The sequence below is a fragment of the Cebidichthys violaceus genome, unplaced genomic scaffold, assembly GCF_023349555.1.
Source record: "Cebidichthys violaceus isolate CVI_PGR_0920_01 unplaced genomic scaffold, fCebVio1.0.p SCAF_25, whole genome shotgun sequence".
In the NCBI taxonomy this organism is placed as follows: domain Eukaryota; kingdom Metazoa; phylum Chordata; class Actinopteri; order Perciformes; family Stichaeidae; genus Cebidichthys; species Cebidichthys violaceus.
Genome location: NW_027176428.1, coordinates 6,973,178 through 6,993,503, shown reverse-complemented (window position 1 = coordinate 6,993,503; position 20,326 = coordinate 6,973,178). Strand labels below are relative to the sequence as shown.

The 20,326-nt window shown below is 41.5% G+C and overlaps 1 protein-coding gene across 5 annotated transcripts in view; it reads right to left on the bottom strand.

The window, feature by feature from the left end:
* LOC137879369 (inositol 1,4,5-trisphosphate-gated calcium channel ITPR1) overlaps positions 1-20,326 on the bottom strand; it is a 62,835-nt gene that overhangs the window by 12,569 nt on the left and 29,940 nt on the right. For 3 of the 5 annotated variants that reach the window (XM_068720016.1, XM_068720017.1, XM_068720018.1), the window contains 13 exons: positions 20,090-20,125; positions 14,839-14,886; positions 13,412-13,544; positions 11,505-11,692; positions 5,962-6,145; positions 5,511-5,764; positions 4,577-4,777; positions 4,373-4,483; positions 3,956-4,051; positions 3,682-3,825; positions 3,451-3,558; positions 3,125-3,317; positions 996-1,118 (listed from right to left, as the gene is read on the bottom strand). In XM_068720016.1, the coding sequence (XP_068576117.1) occupies positions 996-1,118; positions 3,125-3,317; positions 3,451-3,558; positions 3,682-3,825; positions 3,956-4,051; positions 4,373-4,483; positions 4,577-4,777; positions 5,511-5,764; positions 5,962-6,145; positions 11,505-11,692; positions 13,412-13,544; positions 14,839-14,886; positions 20,090-20,125 (1,819 nt within the window). The remainder of the gene's footprint in view (positions 1-995; positions 1,119-3,124; positions 3,318-3,450; positions 3,559-3,681; positions 3,826-3,955; positions 4,052-4,372; positions 4,484-4,576; positions 4,778-5,510; positions 5,765-5,961; positions 6,146-11,504; positions 11,693-13,411; positions 13,545-14,838; positions 14,887-20,089; positions 20,126-20,326) is intronic. The other 2 variants (XM_068720019.1, XM_068720020.1) reach the window with 1 other exon arrangement.

The window sequence follows — 20,326 nt, the reverse complement described above, 5'->3', positions numbered from 1 at the left end:
ATCGCAAGATGGTCTCCAGTATTATGTGATATTCTTACATTTGCGTTCTTATTCTCATATCTTCTAAATAAATGTAAAGGGATACGGTAATTTACATTAGCAAACTTCGTCATTTTGATTACAACACACTCTTTACATGAATCTATGTAGCATGGAGCCGTTTAAGATCAAAAATCACGAGGAGGATTTTGTAGCTGAATAGTCTGCCTCGTTTGACAAATAAAACATGATGCAAGTCTTTTCTTGATCACCTGATAATGTTGTGTAAGATTTTGTTCTTCCTGAGCCAATGTAAGCTTTGTTGATGGGACTTTAAAGGACACAGGGCGCTCCTCTATTTATTGTGGTCTTCTTAGTACTGAAAGTCAAATATGAGCTCAGGCTTTGAGTTGAGGATAGTCTGTGTGGGTGTGTCCTAAACAAAGGTAGAGGGCTTACTTAATTTCTAGTTGTATATTGAGGCCTTCTTACTGTCTACAGAAAATAGTGCTACAATTTCAATATAGCTCATCATTGTAGGAAATCCCCTCTATCTATTCTTTTCCCATCTTTTCAAAAAGCCATGCCAGTGCAGGCTGTGATATGTAATAGGCTGTTTGTAGCAGAAATAAAAACATGTCAGCAAGCCACTTTGTTCCTGTTTTGCATATTTGATGTCATGTCCTTTGTTTACCATGGTTTTAAAAATAGTCTGTATGCAACAACAGTGCATTACATACACATGTGCCGCTTATATGCTGCATCAATACAGAATCAACATGCATGAGCAAATTCATGACAGGAAGAGTACATGTTATGTATGCACGAAAGAGGACCAGGACTAAGCTGATAACTACTTCCCAGGAAAAAGCATACAAATGATTCAAAATGGTTGAGCCACTGGAAAGGTGAAGTGAGATCTTACACTAATGTTAGAGACAGGATGTAAGCATGGTTAGGGTTCCGTTTTAAAAAGCCTGTTCTCACACTCACATGTCTTGTCATATGCAACTGACCTGCATGTACACCCTCCAGGGGGTAGAAGAAGCACACCAGCAGGTTCATAAGCACAGCCAGGTTGAAGGAGACGTTACTCCACACCGACATGTTTCTGGAGCACCAGTACAGCACTGGTTGGGCTGGGGGGGTAAAGTGAGACATTTTCTTTTTCAAATTTGATCACGCACAATATGATTTAGATTCGCAAAGTCAGCAAATTGTCCAACCAACAGTTTAAAAGTAAAAGATGATCAATTCAAATGATATAAAACACAGAAAGGTGGCAAATTCTCACATTTAGACAACTAGGACCAATATTTGATAATAATTATGAAAAAGTAATGAATTAAACCATAAATCAATGATCAAAAATGTTTAACAAAACTTCTGTTGAATAACTGTTGAGTTAACTAATTGTTTCAGCACTAAATTGATAATTACATACCCAAGTTGCTGATTGTAAGAACTTGTGAGAATTGAGCTCAGTTCTCCCTCCTCATACAGGAAATAATGTTACAGAAAGTAATAGGAGGACAAAAATCACAGAAAACATAGACAAAACATAAACCAGCCAACATTGTTAATGTTTGTTGACATGTTGATAGTGAAAAGTAAATTTAAAAAGGTCCAAATGAAGGAAAAGACCCTAAAATATGCCACTTTGACCTTTCACACACAATCTGACTTTTAGTAGAATATTTTCTGGAAGTGGAAAAGAGAAACAGAATCAGGGACTTTTCTCTGTCCATTGCCTCTTCTGGGTGAGAGACGAAATATGGCTTTGTGTGGGTATGTAGTTTTGTACATGGATTAGAAATGTGACCGAGTGTGGGTGCCGGTGCGCAAGCACGCTCTCAGTTGTGATTCATAAGGTTAATGTACAAATGTTTCACAACTCAAAGAATGTGGAAAGCCCCTGTCTGCTTTTAGACAGTGGAAACATGCATAGACATAGCACGAGTACATACACAGGGTGACAATGTTAGCCCTGCTGTCGAGTTGGGGATACGCTTCCATTTTCCATACCCGCTTAGAGGTCTATCCCCGCATGCATTGGGCAAGAGGCGGGTTACACCGTGGACATATCGCCAGTCTGTCAGCGGTACGCGTAATCACACGACAACAACCTTCACGCCCACAGTTAACTTGGACTTTCACGATTCACCTAACCTGCATGTCTTTGGACTGAGGGAGGAAACATGCAAACTCCACACAGAAAGGACCGTCTGGCTGATGGTAATCATTGAGCCACTATGTCGCTACCAATTTGGGAATCTTTATCACATTAATGAAGAATGAAGTTAATTTTAAAAGAAAAAGGCAGTGGAGTTGTGCACACTATCATCTGATTAGCCTCTTAAGAGATGACTCTTAAATCAGTCACACTTCTTGAGACGATAAAGTGGTAAAGATAACCCAACAAGTTCACTAAATAATAATACTGTTGCTTCTCACTGCTCCACCAGCTGTGTGCACAGACTACTCCCTCCACCCCTGTCATCACCTATTGTAGTTTCCCATTAAGATTATTGTCAATGGCATCTCTGGTCTGAAGCATTGGGTAAACTGTTGAAACAATTAAGACGATGGAGCCAATAAACAAAAATGAATCAACAACAGTTTTAGCAATTGTTTGACTAATTTATCAAGCAAAATGCAATTGCTTCCACCTTCTCAAATGTGAGAATTTGCTGGTTGTGATAGTTTTTTAAATTGATATATTCAATATAAAGATATTGAATATCTTTACCAGTTTAGTTAATCAAACTAAATAAGAAATCATGTCATGCTGGGTTGAGTTTTGTGATGTTTTGTATGTGATCACTATTTTCTGATCTAAATATAGAATGAACGATTAATTATATTATTAATTACTTTATTAGCACTAATAATAATGATCATTGTGAATTTAATTAAGATTATCCAATATCTCATTGGGGAGCTTTGACGTGTATTTGCAATTCTCACCAAGTCTTTCAATTAATGCTTCAATTAATTGTGTAGCACCTATAGAAGAGTTTATTCAGCCAAATTCAGGTGAATGATGAAACTCTGTGAATAATCATTTATTTGTACAAAGGTTGTCCTGTATCATTTGACATAATTGACCACTACATGCACTACACATGCTCCAACTTGACCCCACCTCTGAGTTTCTTCTGCCAGTTCATCTCATTAAAGAGGTCCTCTGCACTCAGGAAGAAGTCGTTGATCTTGCTGCCCTGCTCGTCTCTCTCTGTGGTGAAGTAGACTCGCAGCTTTGACTCGGAGGTCAGGAACTCACAGATGTTGGGCACGGGGAACACTATCTCCTCCATGGTGCGGTCCTGGCGCACAATCTGAATAGAGACACACCGTCACCTTGGCATCTGTAGGTCAACATTGTTGTATACTTGCAAGGAAATTGTCACAAAATATTGTAAATGTGTGAAATTCTACTACAGACTAGTGACAAGGTTTGCATGTTATGACCTCTATCTGAGCGGTGTGTTTGGCGTAGAACTCCAAGGCCTCATCTCCCTCTCCACTGGCCCCTCCTGGCTTTAACATCATAGACAGCTCCTTATTATGACGTGCCAACTGTAAGGAGGAACACAGCCAAGAAGTGAGCGTGCCACTCAAAAACAACAACATGGATAATGTGTGTGTCTCATCATATTCCTTTATAAATAGAGTAATTGATTCATGAGAGAAAAAGCAGACCTGGTGAGCTAAAATGTAGATGTTGTGTCCAACATTTCTGGGGGAAGCAGCATCATGTTCTTCCTCTTCGCCGTTATCATCCTCCTCCTTTGTGTCCTCAAATTCTACCTCTCCCTGTAGATAGGCTTTCTTTATCACTTCCACCTGGACGGGGACACACACGAACACAACTCCGTGCTCTATGATACTGAGTAGCTAAGGCAATAGCTCAGTTGTATTTGAAATGTAAAAAGCAACCGTGAAAAGGACAAGATGCACAACATCATCTCCTCACCAGCTCTTTCGGCCTCATGTTGTACAGGATCCTCTCTGAGTTCTCACTGTCGTGACGGCTCTCCATGATTGCAAGCAGCAACTTGGATGCATTGTTCTGAGAGTGACAAAAGAGACAGAGCAGGCAGAGGAAAAAAAAAAGCTCCAATATAAGAACTTAAACTCAGTTTCTACATCCAAGGAAAACAGACAGAAACCCGGGTGCTCTAGAAAAAAGCACTCTGCAGTTATTTGTCTTGGCAGGCAAGCACAAAGGTTACTTTAACTCAGACAAATGAATGCCCAGCTCTTATACTTTTAGTGATATTCCATCCTGCTGTGAAAGGAAAGTATTGCACAGTTGTTTTTTCTAATTTTCGGCCGAAGACCCTAAACCCACATCGAAAGGTATAGATTCTTCCTATGAAGCCTTCCTCACCTTGAGCTCCAAAACCAGGTCCATCCGCTTTTTCCCAAGTGGGTTGATGTCATTGAGGATCAGGGCGATTATGATATCAATTCCATTGGACTCGTGTGTGGCAATGCAATTCTGAATGACATTTAAAAAATACAATTATGAAAAAGACGGAAAGTGCCCTCGTACAGTCACAGAGCTCCCCTCTGGCATAGTCTCTTTCAGTACCTGGTTTTCATGGCAGGGGCCTTGGCAGTACTCTGTTAGACTCTCCAGAGTTTGGTTGATGAGGGCTACATTCTTCTCGTTGATGTACAGTCCCAGTAGACCGAGACCCCCTGTGGTGCTGCCGCAAATACAGTCCAAGAACTGAAGAGTCTCACACACAAGGTTGTAGTTGTTCTTGTTGTTTTGACAGCGAAGAAAGTTCTGAGGAGATGAAAGTGGTTGGGTTTGTGTGACTGGGACTGACAGAACTGGATACAAACCAAAAATAAACCAAACAGTAAATTGTTTAGCTACAAATTAACATTCTGTCATTTACAAATCACTCCTCTGTTAGTCAGAACTCAGAAATACGGATGCTAACTCGCTCTCTTTGGTCTTCTTAAAACTTCCACTGTTTTAGCCTTCATCTGAACTGTTGAACTTGACTTTTTCCATCAGAAACGTGCCAACAGTCACTGGGCATGAATTTTTGCAGGATAGTGTGCTGTAAATCTTTCCAGGTTCCTTTCACCGACAGGAACCTAACTTCTTAAATTCTAATAAAAGCAATCTTAGTGCTGAAAAAGTCAGAAATAACCAGGAACATTTTTTAGACCCACAAAATACAAAAGAGGCTAACAGGATATGTCCTCATAAAAACTAAAGTACAGAGTGTTACACAGAAAAAAGCAGCTAATGAATAATTTTCTATTCCTGAAAGTAAGTAATCTAGAGGAATGTTAGTTCCAAATTTTTAAAGGTGTGCCAGAGAAGCCATTTCCATAGCCTAAAGAAGTCAGGCCTGGCCTCTCATACAAATGACAATGGTGATTAAGGGATTTAGCATTGGTAATAAAACCATGAGACCCGTGTTTTAAACCTGCAGCGAAGATGCAAAAGAATGCATGGATAAGATAATCTAATGGATATCTGTTTGAAAATCAGTCTGTCCCACCTGAAGGTCCCGGTTGTGATTCTCACAAAGCAGCTGGAGGAAGCGAAGGATGGGCTGCATGATAACAATTACAAAACTCATTTCTCCCTCGTCCTGGTTCTTGTCCCCAGTGCTGGGTTGGCCATCGGCTGAGTTGAAGTGCTCCTCAGGGTCCGCTTCACGCCGGTATGAGTTAAAGGCCTTCTTGGTAGCAGTCGAGGCCTCTAATAGCTGCTCTCTCACATCCTCCGTCATGACCACCGCTGAGTCTCTAGCTAAACAGAGACAGGCACCAAACAGGGACTATGAAATCAGTCGAAACCCACAGAAATCCTCTTTCTACTCTGGATTTGCAAACAAAGTTTAATCATCTAGGATATACAGTATATGTAGCTCGTCTTAGCATCCTTTGTTGGTAATAACCTGTAACAACGTAAATTCATACTTCAGATCATAGTATGTAATCTCTGACCTTTTTTGCGTACAGGGACGTCTTTGTCCTGGCTGTCATCATCTCTCTTTCTGTTTCCCAGGTCGCTGGTATTTACCGTCACCGTGGCTTTGATCTCCAGCTGGGCCAGCTTCATACGGTCGTAGAAAACCCTAAAGAACTTTTCGGATTTCTTGTCTTCTGTCAGACGGCAAAAGAACGAACGCTGGACACAGAACAGGGAAAAAAAACAGAGATTGTGGATCTTATGGTCTGCTTAATGCAATTTTGATAATCGATTAATCGTGTCAATCATTCTCCAAGCAAAAACACAAGCTCCTCTGGTTCCAACATCTCAATGTGAAGATTTGCTGGCTGCCTTTCTCTATTTCATACCATTTTATAGACAAAAAGAACTACAACTGATTAATCGCTTGTCGAAATAGTCATTAGTTTCAGCCCTAATATAAATTACCACATGCATTACATAATCAAATTTGTATTATGACACTGATAAGTTATCTTGAGTGCAGTGAACTAAGGTCAAGACATGAACATGATCTTGGGACAGGAAACATAGACTTTAAGGTCTGTTTGTTTAAAATTCATTGTCTGTCTGTGTACACATTTTCTATCACATATGGGGCAAACGATCTTGACTGAACCTTCACAAAACATTATCTAACTATAGTGAAGCAAGTCTGGATTTACTACTATGGGAGGGTTTAAACACTGCAGTTATGGCTGTAGAATGGGGTCATGCAAAATTGGAACACTTTCGAGCCTGTGAACGCAATGCCTACACCATGTTTCAGGGACAGGGCTGTTGTTTTGATTATGTAATCTGCTGCAGCCTATGGAAAGGCTTCGACGAGCAGAAGCAGTCTCATTAAACTTACGTGGTGAAAAGTGACACGAGAGGGAGAAGCCTGGCCTACTTACACAGATAGAGAAACAGAGTTTGGGGGGGACTGGGAAAAATTAGCTAGCGGCGAAAGACAGACACCAAAGAGGGAATAAGGGAGTAAAAAAGGGTGAAAAAAAGCAGATGATTGAGAGAGGGGAAATGGGAGCAAGAGATAGTAAGGGAATGTTATCAGACAGTATCTAGGCCAGCGCTCAAAGTTGTTACATAACCATCTGTCTTTTCAGGTTAGATGTAAAACTGGGCTACTAGAGAAAACAAATAAATGAAAGTCACAAGGAAAGCGTTCAGCAAAATGGACAAAACAAGCCTCGCTTCTACTACTTCAAAGAGACTGTGAGGGTGTTTTTACACGCATTGAAATTTAATGTTAAACACACGGCTAAATCTTTTCATTCCAAATTGAGAATCGCGACAAGCCAATTAAGTAGCCAAACAAGACAGCGTATGCAGCTTATTAACAGAACACAGAGCTAACAGTTTTTCTACTGCATTGTGTTGCTTCCATAAGAAACAATGACATAACTGTGTGCTTGTGCGCCAAAGCAGATTCCTGAGCCTCACTGTGCCCCACCCCGGCCCTCCACCACGGAGCAGAAGCCCTCCCGCACGTACACACTCTGCCAACACTAAGGAAAGAGGAGATAGCAGTGCGGGGAGGGGTGTGTGTGTGTGTGTGTGTGTGTGTCTCTGTATGGGGGGGGGGCGCATGACGCAATTAACAACTTGATGACAGAGTAGAGAGTGCAGGGATGAGGATTAGCTGCACCACTGGCAAAACACTCACAGCTCACAACTCACAGCATGCCTGAGGAGGGAGGTGATGGTCATTCCTGCCTGTCTGTCTGTCTCTGCTCACATAACAGTGTCCTCCTACAGGCCACTAAAATGTGGGCCTGCAGGGGGGGCTGAGGCATGAGGGCCAGGTTAACACACATGGATTGGACCAGAGCAAACAGAGAGAAGCCCCCCTACCCTTTACCATTACATAACTCGCACAGACAAACAAACACACTTGTACAGTACAAGCACACACAAGCATGGAGAGTGCATACGCTAATACACCCGCCAACTTTTACACTCACAAAACTAGGTCAGCTGTCTCCGGCATAGGCACATGCCAATTTTGAGAGGACACACCCACATATCACACATACAGTATTAGATCTCCCTAAGTCTCTGTGAATGCCACATTCATTGTTATGTAACATCACATTAATTTTCTACAGTCTATCCTTTTAATAATGTTGCAGTCCTCGAGACAAAGACTCTAGGGATCCTACATACAGGTGACTACTCGGCCCATAAGTCGGAAGTTCAGCATCAAGTTGTTGCATATTTTTGTCTGAACCTGAAATGTCTCTGGGATATCCCAGGTGAGAGATACTGCATTCAGTCTCAGTGAGCAGTTGGGCTCACAGTGCAGGGTTGGCAGGACTAGCACCATGCCAGCAGGGGTATTTTATCTCATGGATCAGGGTTAGCTGAGCTATTATGTTTCACTGTGGTAGAGGTGAGCTTGTTTGATTGATGGTGGTTGGGAGGTCAACGTATTGGTCATATTAGAGTTATTACTTATTGTGTCCAATGTTGAAAGTCTATACCTGCAGCAGCAAACTTAAAGAGAATTTTTTTAAAACCGTCTGTTTCTAAGAACTGAACTGAGTTTAGTGGATTGAGTGAGTCACTGAAACAAAGACAGAGCCTTGTACATGAAGCTGGAACACTGCAATGAAGAAAAAACACCACAGAAAACTTTCATTTGATTGATTTTTTGAGAATTATATGTGAGGCTGCATCTTAAAATGAATGAATCACAAATGAAAACCTAAACTTTCACGTCTAACCACAATGCTGCTTCTGTAGTGTTTTTCGATGCTGGTCTTTACACACCCGATGACAAAATCTGTGCAGCCTCATCAAGACACCATCTGTGTTTTGATATCACTGGAAAAGCAAGGACAAGAGCAGCGTGGGGAGGGATGACGTTATGGATGAAGTAACACATGGTGGTCAAGGAGAGAATGGAATAAAAGTAAGTGAGGATGAAGGAGAGAGAGAGGAGCATCTTAGCCCCCTACAGTGTTGGGTAAACACAGTGTCTGTCTGTATCCATGGCGACAAACCCTGAGTGGAATGAGACAAAGAGGAGTGTGAGGGGGGGGGGACAACACTGAAAAACAAGGTCATCACGCTTTCCCTTCTCCCCTTCCGTTCCGCCACTTGGCATCAACAAAGGGATGTTATGTAACAGCTATTTATACTCGCGCTCCCTTTCCCTCTCACCATCCCTCTCATGTCAGGCAGCACCACATGCAAACCAAATGCTGCTCTGTTCTCCTCCAAGTCCTTTTCCTCCTTTCCTTTGTCTCTTCCTTTTTTTCCCTCAAAGCAGCCACCTCTCTCTTTATTTTTCCACCTGAAAGAGAGATGGTTTACTGCATTGTGTTGCTTTTGCAATATCGGTTAAATGCACCTGCAATGCAAGACTTATTTGGAGAGAAACAAAACAGCATGCCATGAGGTTACACAACAGATGGCCGACGAGTGAAATGTCACAAGCTGCAATGTCACAACACAATTTACAGCTGTTTTGAGCTCTCTCATAACTGTCACAGAGGAGCTGGCATGCACCAGAAATAAAGAGGAGCGACGAGGAGCCAACAAGTCCAGAAAGCATTAAAATGCACTTACACTTAGGAAATTGTCCAGTAACTCAAACAACACAAATATGTGTACTATGTGGCACGTTTCTAGCACTGCATACAGAGTAGGTTGCCCCAAAAGAAACCTCCCTTTTCAGAACAAACTTAAGAATGCACGGGTGAGAGCAGCTCCAGTTTCTCCTCAATCCCCTCTGTGTTTCCCCGTCCCTCCCCCCTCTCTCCCCACTGCCCCAGTTCCGGAGGCCCAGTATGACCCAGTTTGGGCCGGCAAGAGAGCGCAAGGGAGCGGGAGAGGCTGGTATGTTTTGTAGGCTGAGACATTCCTCATTGTTCATTCACACAGGGCTTATGTAACGCAGACGGATCACGTGACGTAGCTCTGCAGCAGCCGTGGGAAGCCAAAGCATTATCTTCGCCACAGTGGCTTCCTTGCTCTAATCTGATTATGCAAGCCCCGTGCCTACACAACAACACACAGACGGAGGGACAGATGGAAAGACAGGGGGATCAACAGACAGAGCTACAGACAGACAGGGATATCAACAGACAGAGCTGCAGACAGACGGAAAGACAGGGAGATTAACAGACAGACAGACAGGCCAACAGGCAGAGCTACAGACAGACGGAAAGGCAGGGAGATCAACAGACAGACAGAAAGGCCAACGGGCAGAGTTACAGACAGACGGAAAGACAGGGAGATCAACAGACAGAGCTACAGACTGACGGAAAGACAGGGAGATCAGCAGACATAGCTACAGACAGGTGGAAAGACAGGGAGATCAGCAGACATAGCTACAGACAGGTGGAAAGACAGGGGGATCAACAAACATAGCTACAGACAGGTGGAAAGACAGGGGGATCAACAGACAGAGCCACAGACAGATGGAAAGACAGGGAGATTAACCGACAGAGCTACAGACAGATGGAAAGACAGAGAGATCAACAGACAGAGCTACAGATAGGCGTAAAGAAAAGGAGATCAACAGACAGAGCTACAGGCAGATGGAAAGACAGGGAGATTATCGACAGAGCTACAGACAGATGTAAAGACAGGGAGATCAGCAGACATAGCTACAGACAGATGGAAAGACAGTGAGATCAACAGAGAGATCAACAGACATAGCTGCAGAGAGATGGAAAGACGAGGTAAACAGACGGAGCTACAGACATATGGAAATACGAGATCAACAGACAGATGAAAAGACGCTGAGATCAACAGACACAGCTACAGATAGATGGAAAGACATGGGGATCAACAGACAGAGCCACAGACAGGTGGAAAGTCGGGGAGATCAACAGACAAAGCTACAGACAGATGGAAAGACGAGGAGATTGACAGACAAAGCTACAGACAGATGGAAAGACGAGGAGATTGACAGACAAAGCTACAGACAGATGGAAAGATGAGGAGATTGACAGACAAAGCTACAGACAGATGGACATGAAAAAGAGGCAAATTGAAATAGAGGTGTTAGAGTGGCTCAGGTTAAAGCAAATAGGGAAATAACAGTAACTTAAATCGCCTAAGGCACACATCAGCCCAGAGTGAGAAAATTAAGAATATTTTATAATATACTAATCTACAAACTACGGACTTGATTAGCAGCTGGCATGGACTTTTAGCCAAATGATGGTGTGCTAGATATGAGGGGGAGGAGATATGTGCAGCTATGGTGGCCCAGTGACCCACATACTGTCGATCCTCTTGTAATAAAAACCATCCATGGGACGTTGTATTTTTTTCACTGACCAAATCTAAAGATGCACTGCGCGATAAGCTGAGCCTTTACATAGATAACTGCCCATGAACTTTAAAACACTGCAGATCAGTTACAGTAAGTGAAATGGGTAAGTGTCATTTGTATTATTTTACAATAATATAGATTCAAACATGTAGCAGTTGAGTTTTTCAAAGTTAGACAGTTGACCCAAGGATGTCCCTTCAGTTTCCACTTTCCACACGTGTATGGTAAGAGATTCAGGGGTTAACTAACCTGGATGGTGGTGTTTCCACCCTCCAGCAATGCAATAGCCAGGAGGATGCTTTCTTGGAAAACTCGGTCACTAGTGGTGTTCATGATGAGGTCAATGACCAGGTCAGAGGCTCCCTCTTTGTCCAAGTGACACTGTACCTCTGCCAGGCTCATTTCCGCACGACTCAGCCCCCCAGGACCCCCTAATGCTGCAGAGACAGAGAGACAGGCCAGATCAGAATCACATGCATCAGGTATACGGTTTATGAGATTAATAATTTCCAATCATTGTTCCATAAGAAAATCCATTTAAAACAGGAGCTAAAAACGTAATTGTAACTTGCAGGTATATTCAACAAAGAAATTTGCCAAAAAATGCCCACACAATAATCCTGAGTGAGACATGTGTTCATGTTTTTAACAACCCAACGGTACAATGAATGGGGAAAAAAAATCATCTTACTCTTACTTTAGTAATACAGTAGTTGCTACCATCTTACTTTTCAATATCTACAAATGCAGAGGCCTGATACGCTTTATCTACATCTTTATCTAAATATATAATCATTGTTTTAGCTTGCCCCTTTGACTTGAGGCTTTCCCCTTCATTTAATACAAAATAAGTATAATAATAACTATATAATTCTATAATCAAAAAAAAATCACTAAATATATACTCTAGTTTATTTTGTGTTTTTCTTTAATATTTGGTACATTAAACTGCAAAGCTTGATATTGAAATTTGACACAATATTGCACATAGAAACCTAAAATTAAAAGAAGAAAAAGATAGCACTCCTTTAATCATACAATAAATGGATCCATGTTAACGTATGGGACAGATTTTTTGGCACATGCAAAGTCCAAAATCATTTACTTAAAATAGGCCAGATTTCTAACTGTGATGCTAACCCTGTGCTAATTAGTGTAGCTGTACAGTGTTGTGTAGTTCATTGCTCATGACTTTGCCTGCACATTTCCCCTCCGAGGCCTCATCTTCAGGCTACATATGGAATTCTCAGCCTGGCTCTTGTTTCTGCAACAGGTGCAAAGGCTGTTTTCACGGGAGTAGCAGACTGTCACCTAGCAACAGTCAAAAGTGGATCATTCAAGGGGAGGGATATATTTCCTGTGATCAGTTTTCCCAACATCTTGGTGCACATGGGAAAGATGGTGAACCGAGAACCATTGGTGATTTTCTGTATCTTTGAGTTTAGTTAAAAATACAACATCTGGCTCATTCATCTCAACTGTACATTACACATTATATTCATACAACATAGTGTCACACCCATGTTACATTGAATGTGAAAACACTGCCTTTCACGCCACAGCAGACAGCAAGCCGTTCTGGTTACGAGGTTAATATGGAAGCACTGAATTTACATAAAAAAACCCTCACAGCTCATACCATTGGCACCAACATGTCCTCCAAAATCTACATGCAGATAAAATGTTACATCATACATATCAGAACCAAACACTCAAATAGGAGAAACACTGCACAGAGAATCAGTATTCAGTATTTTGACTGCAGATAGTTACACAATAACCCCATTATCAGGCAGTGATAAGAGTGTTGGTGCTCTGCGTGCTCAAAGGGCGGCTCACAGTGCAACTCTGGAGCTGATAACCGGCTCAGGGCCAGACAGATGGAGTCCCATCCTAATATAACATTATAGAGAGAACATTGCTTTACTATGACTTCAGGGGCAGAACACATTTTGGCAAACCAAAAAGTAAGGTTTATCTAGACTGCCCCCTGATAGTAGTTGTAGTCATTACTGGCAGCAAAGTCATGCATCTCTTTGGCGGAGGCCTCTGGTTAATGCTTCACAGAAACATCAGCTTAATTAGAGATGGCCTTGTGTTGAATTAACAACCAACTTCTGTCTTCGGTATCAAAAGCTGAGCAACAGCTGTCCCACCTGATTGATTTTTGCCGGGTCCTGCTGGACTGAGGGGGCCATTGCTAAATGACGTCAGGCTGTCCCTCCTCCCACCACTTCGATAAAAGTTGCCATAGTAACGATTCACCAGAATCTGTCTCAGTGCCTCGCCCTACGAGAGGGAAAGAAAGGGAAGAATGTAATGACGTGCTGTCAGCAACAGGGAGAGAGATGTTGTATAACAGGGATAACATGCATCATCAGTGATAATGTCTGCATTTTAGAAGCACATAAAGACACCGAAACAGACCCCAGAAAATGATAACGACCGTGCTCTGTAACACACAGTTATGGAGAAACTGTCAACATTTCATTTAAATATTGAATTAAAAGAGAATTGCCACATTTCTATGCAGACATAACCTGAAGTTTATATCATTCATCACCCACACAGCCGACACTGTTACGTTTAACAGCAGCAGCGGTGACCCTATGCAGTTACAATGTGAGGTCCTGGTGTCCACCGAGACAGACCTGGGGCCAGCCCTCCCACACTGTGACTCATCCACTGGTGAGCCGTCAGCAGCACGACTTTGTCGTTGTTATGGCAACCGCAGCCCATAGCTACCTGCCAGACCTCTCGTGGGATAAAGTGAAAGAAATGAGAGCGAGAGTGTGTGATCATGTTCAAATCATTGTCAACTGTGGGTGGTCCGTGATAGACGACAGCAGCGTTATGTAAGCTCCGCTGCCACAGTTATGCTCTGGAGGTAGGTATAGGTAGTAGGTGTGAAGGACGATATTCTTATGATTTTATTAGTTAGTCAACTGTATGTATTGTGTGTACCGCATGGTATGATCAGCTGTAGTCAGAAGATCTCACTGGAGAATACTGCTCTTTCACTGAAGTCTTGAGTCATGAACCAAATCCTTATGGTGTCCTGTCATCTAAATTGTTGGCACAAATCTGGCCTGTATCTAGAATGAACAATTTACTGAAACCAGCAAGCACATTTTGAATCATGTTGTCTTTGTGGATTACTACCCTCCTGAAACAAATGCAAGGCTGTGAATAATATGAGAACTGAATTTAATAAACATCTGAACAGCTGTTGAACATACCTGCTTACTAAATAATCTTCTTCTCTTGGAGATGATAATTATATATTGATTAGCTCCAATCAATATTTTTAATCTGGAATATCAATATTAGAGCTTGCCTCTTTAATGGAAAAACCTGACGCTTGAGAAATTTGGTTATTAAAATAGTTTTCTTTTCCTTCCTTCAGTTAAACAGTAGTTAGGTGGTTTGGTGTCACTTAAAGCAGGGAAGGGGAGTGATTAGAAACACAAAAAGCGGGGGAAAAAAGGCACAAAAAGGGAATTTTAAAAACTTGATATCTCACTCTGAATCTCGGAAGTATTGAGGTTTTAAGTTAAGCTGCCATGCTGTTGCAAGTACCTACCCTCTTCTGGTCCTCCAACAACTTCTCAGGCTGGTTCTGATCCAGCTGCTGGGTGCAGTGAGGAGTGTGAGCACAGTGGTCCAACAGATACAAACACAGGGTTAGTATTCATGCAGGCAATTGTCAGGTGAATAACCAAATCGTGAGCTTTAAGTGGCAATGCAAAGGTCTGCTCGGTGTGAATTGTCATGCATTTACTGCAATGTTAGAAACCAGAGAAGCATTATGGTTGTGGCGGTTTTAGACAGGGCAGACAGGAGACGTTTACAAGGTTGACGATTAATACCATGTTAATTTGATGATTTTATTTTTTCTTGTGTTTTTATCCCCTTATGAGTCACTGGCTTTTTTTCCTTAACTTTAGTTAATTATAAATTTTCAAATTGCTGTCTTAGAGTGAGTTAGGGAAATATACTTATTTGCGGTTATTCGGTTGGCTTAGCTTAAAAAAGAAACCAGTATTTCTAAAGTTCCCTGATTAACATGTCATCTAAATTTCTTTAATCCTTACAAACACTGAAGTGTAAAAATGGTAAATGTGTTCTTTTTTTCTTAGCCGGTCACAGTGACTCCCGAGTCTCTGTAGTCACGATGGCGATAAGACTCCAGAAAGTCAACAAAGATAATAAGCTCATTTTCCAAAATGTCAAACTTTTCTTTTAATATTTAAGGAAAACTGAGGAAAAAGCTGAAATCAAACTGGAACTGTCACTTGAAGTCAGGAATGAGTAAACACCAGGTGGAAGGTTCTTGTTTTAAGCCATGTTGAGCAAGACAAAAAGCACAATAATCAAAGCTGGACCCCTGAGATCTGGTGTTTTTCTTTTTCTTTCCTTAATGGTTCACGCAAACAACAGGAATTCAGGTTTGACACCATGTTGCAGTATCCAATTTCACTGCATCCATGCACAGTAATCACCAAGGGTAAAAGGAAACTGGTAAAAGGCAATGTTCTACATAAATTGTTATGTAAAAAGACACACAAGGAGGGACGGGCGAGAAGAGAGGATTGGCGAGGGGCGATGGGGTTAGAGTTACATAATCACACCAAAAGGAACCAGGTCACTAAATCAGTGACACAGAGCTGCTTACAGTAGCCATCTGTCACCAAAAACACAGAGGGCAAGTGGCAGAGCAAGTGAAAGACAGAGAGGGTGAGAGAGAGAGAATAACAAACACAGTAGGATTAAATAACTTTGACAGTTGTTGACTAGTCTCTCTCTGTCAGTCAGGGTCACAGGCATGACGTACTGAATGGATGCATATTCAGAGGGTGGTGACTGTTGCTTCTGTATGCACCAGATATGGTAAGTTACCTTTATTTATATAACGTCATGACTCTGCTGTGTACTTTTTGGAGGTGTGAACTTGAGCCAAGTCAGTCAGACTCAAGTCACATAACCATAGCTGGCCCTCACCAATTTGTTCCCCGAGACAAGATTTGAGCTAATTCCACCACCAATCACACTGACATCAAAAATTGCATTGCTTTGTCTTTGGGATTAAGTTATACCGATGAAGCTGTATTCCTCAAAATTATGTAGTGAGAAGTTCCCCAAACACCTGAAAAGTCTTTCCAACTACTGAATTTAAGATGGGAGTAACTGACATTAACTCTAGATATTTATTTGCTATTAGGGTGATGCTGCGGGCAACCCAGAAAATAGGGCCTATTTAATAGGCTACATGGTTATGTTGATGTTGGCTTTTTTGTAATATTTTGAAATAATAGTATAAAAATATCATTAGTGAAAACTTGTTTTCACTTAAATTTGTTTTTCTTTTCTCATTTAGGGTGCCCACTGGCATTCTTCTACACCATCTATGCCAAGGGCTGACTCTAAAATTTAATTAAAATTAACAAAAATTTCCTTGGAATCTAGCCTTTTCACTTAACCTGACATGTTAAGTTCCCCTAGACCAAATATTTTTTTAAAAGATGCAACTGGACGACGTTCAGTGAGGCCGTTGAAGAGAAAGGAACAATAAGGCTCACCTAAAGTGGTGTCTAAAAACACCCCTCGCTCGAACAACTGACAGCCATGCTTGATAGTTAAATAAGTTAATCCGTGAACTGACAAAAAACAAAATAAAGGGCCTGAACATGACAGCACACGCTACATATAGGTTCCTCAAACAGTACAGTCAAAAGCCGCAGTACAGGCTGGGCCTTACTTATAGAATCCCCTGCACAAAAACAACAGCTTCCATGGCCCCCAGCACGACAAAGAACATCTTCAAAAGGGTAGTGAGACAGAGCGAGAATGTGAAAGTGACAGACATAGTCACAGTGTGAAAGAAGAAAGGGAAAATGAAGAGTAGACTATCATAAACACTTTAGAATACTCAATATTCAAATGACATTTCAGCACATATACATATACACATACATACATACATATATATATATATATATATGTATATATATATATATGTATATATATATATGTATATATATATATATATATATATATATATATATATATATATATATATATATATATATATATATATATATATATATATATGTATATATATATATATATATATATATATATATATATATATATACACACACACACACACACACACACACACACACACACACTGTATATAATATCTAATAGTTCCAGTACTTTTGTTGACAAGCAAAACTCATCAGCTTTGTACTTGTCTTCAAGTATTGACCTGAGACATGACATGATTTTTTTGTGTCAGGACTTCAAACTCACTTTTGACAAGCACAACAATTGCTTTGATCCTGCCTAAAGACAACTTGGTAGGGCAGAGTTCAGCAGCAGGTCAGGGAGCCATATACTGGAAGAGCAACATCTTCGACAAGTCTGTGGACATGGCCTCACTGTCACAACTTCAAAACACAAAGCAATATGCTGATCAGAGTATGTAAGTGCAACTAATCGTCCCCGGTCTGACCACAGACACCACAGGGTAACCCCTCATAGCTGCCACATCCGCCTTAACTATAGTGCATTCCACCAAACTGGAAACTCCCCAGGGCAAACCCCTGATCAGTCTCACACCTCACACACACACACACACACACACACACACACACACACACACACACACACACACACACACACACACACACACACAATCTACTTTTTGTTTCGGTGTTTTTTCTGAAAGTGCGTAAATAAATATGTTTTTTCGTCAGGCTGAGAGTGAGTCGTGTTTAAACCAGTGGTGAATGACATTAACGCCGGGGTTTACCACTCGGCTGCTTGTTATGCAGAGTAAGTTAAAAGACTGCTTCAGAATTTACATGGCAATTGATCTATATCTACACCAGCGCCGTAAAATTATTTTCTGTCTTGATCAGATTGGGCAAAGCATCGATGTGAGTGTTGTAGAAAATATGTCAGGGGGGATATAAAAGTGTGCCGGTCTTAAAATCTAAAAGATTTTTCTTCTTATTTCATCCATCGACAAGCTTGCCAAGGGCCGAGGCAGGGAGGTGAAAGGGATGAAACATGACTTAATAACAACATGGAGGGCTTGCATAACTGCTTTGACTGTAGACCACACACACACACACACACACACACTTGAGGCAAGGTGAAGAGGGGAGCCAGCACTGTGTATCATGAACTTTCGTCTTACATAACTCCAACAGCCAAAGAGCAACACATTTAGCTGATAATCAACTCTCTGACATTCAGCTACGGTGCGGTATGCATGCATTGGGGAGGTCAAAAATGCATCCCATGCTTTCTCAATTTAAAAAAAAAAAATGCTTTGATAATAACTCATTATACAGAATACTATTTTATTAACCTTCTTCATGTGACCCCAACAATTTCACTATCAATCATATACTATCATGCTTTACTCAAAAGGGTGACAGAAGAGACAACAGCCAGCTACACACATTCATATCACACCTACACAAACACTCACAGCCAACCCTATTAAGTTTACACAGCGTGGGTGTGTGTTTGCATCCATGTGAGAAAAGTTGTGAATGAAAGTGGGGAGTATAAATTTGGAGTAGTTGATAAATTGTGTCACAATGATTTAGCGGTTGCCAAAAGGGGAAAAAGAGAAGAGAAATATTAAGATTGGCACATGTGGTGGGGAGAGGAGCAGGTTTCCACTCAACTGACACTCTGCTTTTCATTTGTAGACAGACGGAGATACAACGTTTAACAGGTGTGTGTAGGGATCATCTCCCTCTCACAATCCCCCCCACCCCCATGATTGCAACTGACATTTACACACACACACACACACACACACACACACACACACACACACACACACACACACACACACACACACACACACAGAGTGTGGGTAAACAGCTCCTCCACACTTCTTTTATTGGCAATTACTGCTGAAGGTCACACATCAGCAGAGGGGCTGGGTTCCAGGAAAAAAAAAAAAGCCGGTTCTTATGTAACCTCAGCCCAGAGTTGGCAGGGGCCCAGGAATCGTGCAGCTCTCAGGCAAAGTAAAACTAGGACACAGCCTCAATGACTGCCACAGCTCCTCACAGTCATGCACATACACAGCACGCACAGTCACAGTGCCTCCCATTGGCACCTACGGGAGATGCAGGGGAAACACCCTTCAAAAAGCGGAGCATTGTCAAGACACGATAAAAAAACTATGATGACCTCACCTTTTTGTAAAAAAACAGACACCAACAGTTTTCCCTCAAATATTGGAAACATATATGGAATGTCCCACTATATATTATTGAGTCTCTATTATTGTGTCTTTTTTTTTTATATGCTTATATTTATTTTTTCACATTTGTTCTCTGTTTTTATGCTGTGTGTTTAAGTGTAAAATAAAAAGGCATCAGTATTAAACTGGAATTGATGTTAAAATATACAGTAAATAAGTCCTAAGTTGACTTGTACTTGATGTGGTGCTTACAGCGGCAGAAAGTAGGGCATGTAAATGCAGCACTGGCAGTTTGCCCAGACAGTGAGTGACTCACCTTGGAACCTGGAATAACACAACTCTGTTGAGCAACATGCAGTCAGCCACAGCACACATCTCCCTACCCCCCCTCTTTCACACAGTTTTCAGTTGATCTACACACCGGTTTATGGCAGGAATCAACGCACCACTATTTGTTACCAGCTGTGCCTAGAGCCTCCACCACCTACAACACACAGCCACAGCAGCTGCTACAGGACTATTGAAGAACAACTACTAGTGTTACACAGAAAGCAGCTCAAGGAAACAAGAGCATGAGTAGAAGAAAAAGAGAAACAACCTTAGGCATATCCATCTCATCATCAAAGGCCCTGAGCTGAAAAAGAACAGAGGGTTTAAGGGGTTAGATAACAACACAGGCAGAAGAAAGCTTAAGCAGAGGTCATTGATACAGCATGACATGTAAGACATATGAGTTAAAATTGTGGATATTAGCCACAGTGAGCAGAATTGGTGAAGTGTCATACAGTGGTGAGTGCAGTGAGTAAGTGACCAGTCCTGCCTTACTGACTACAGA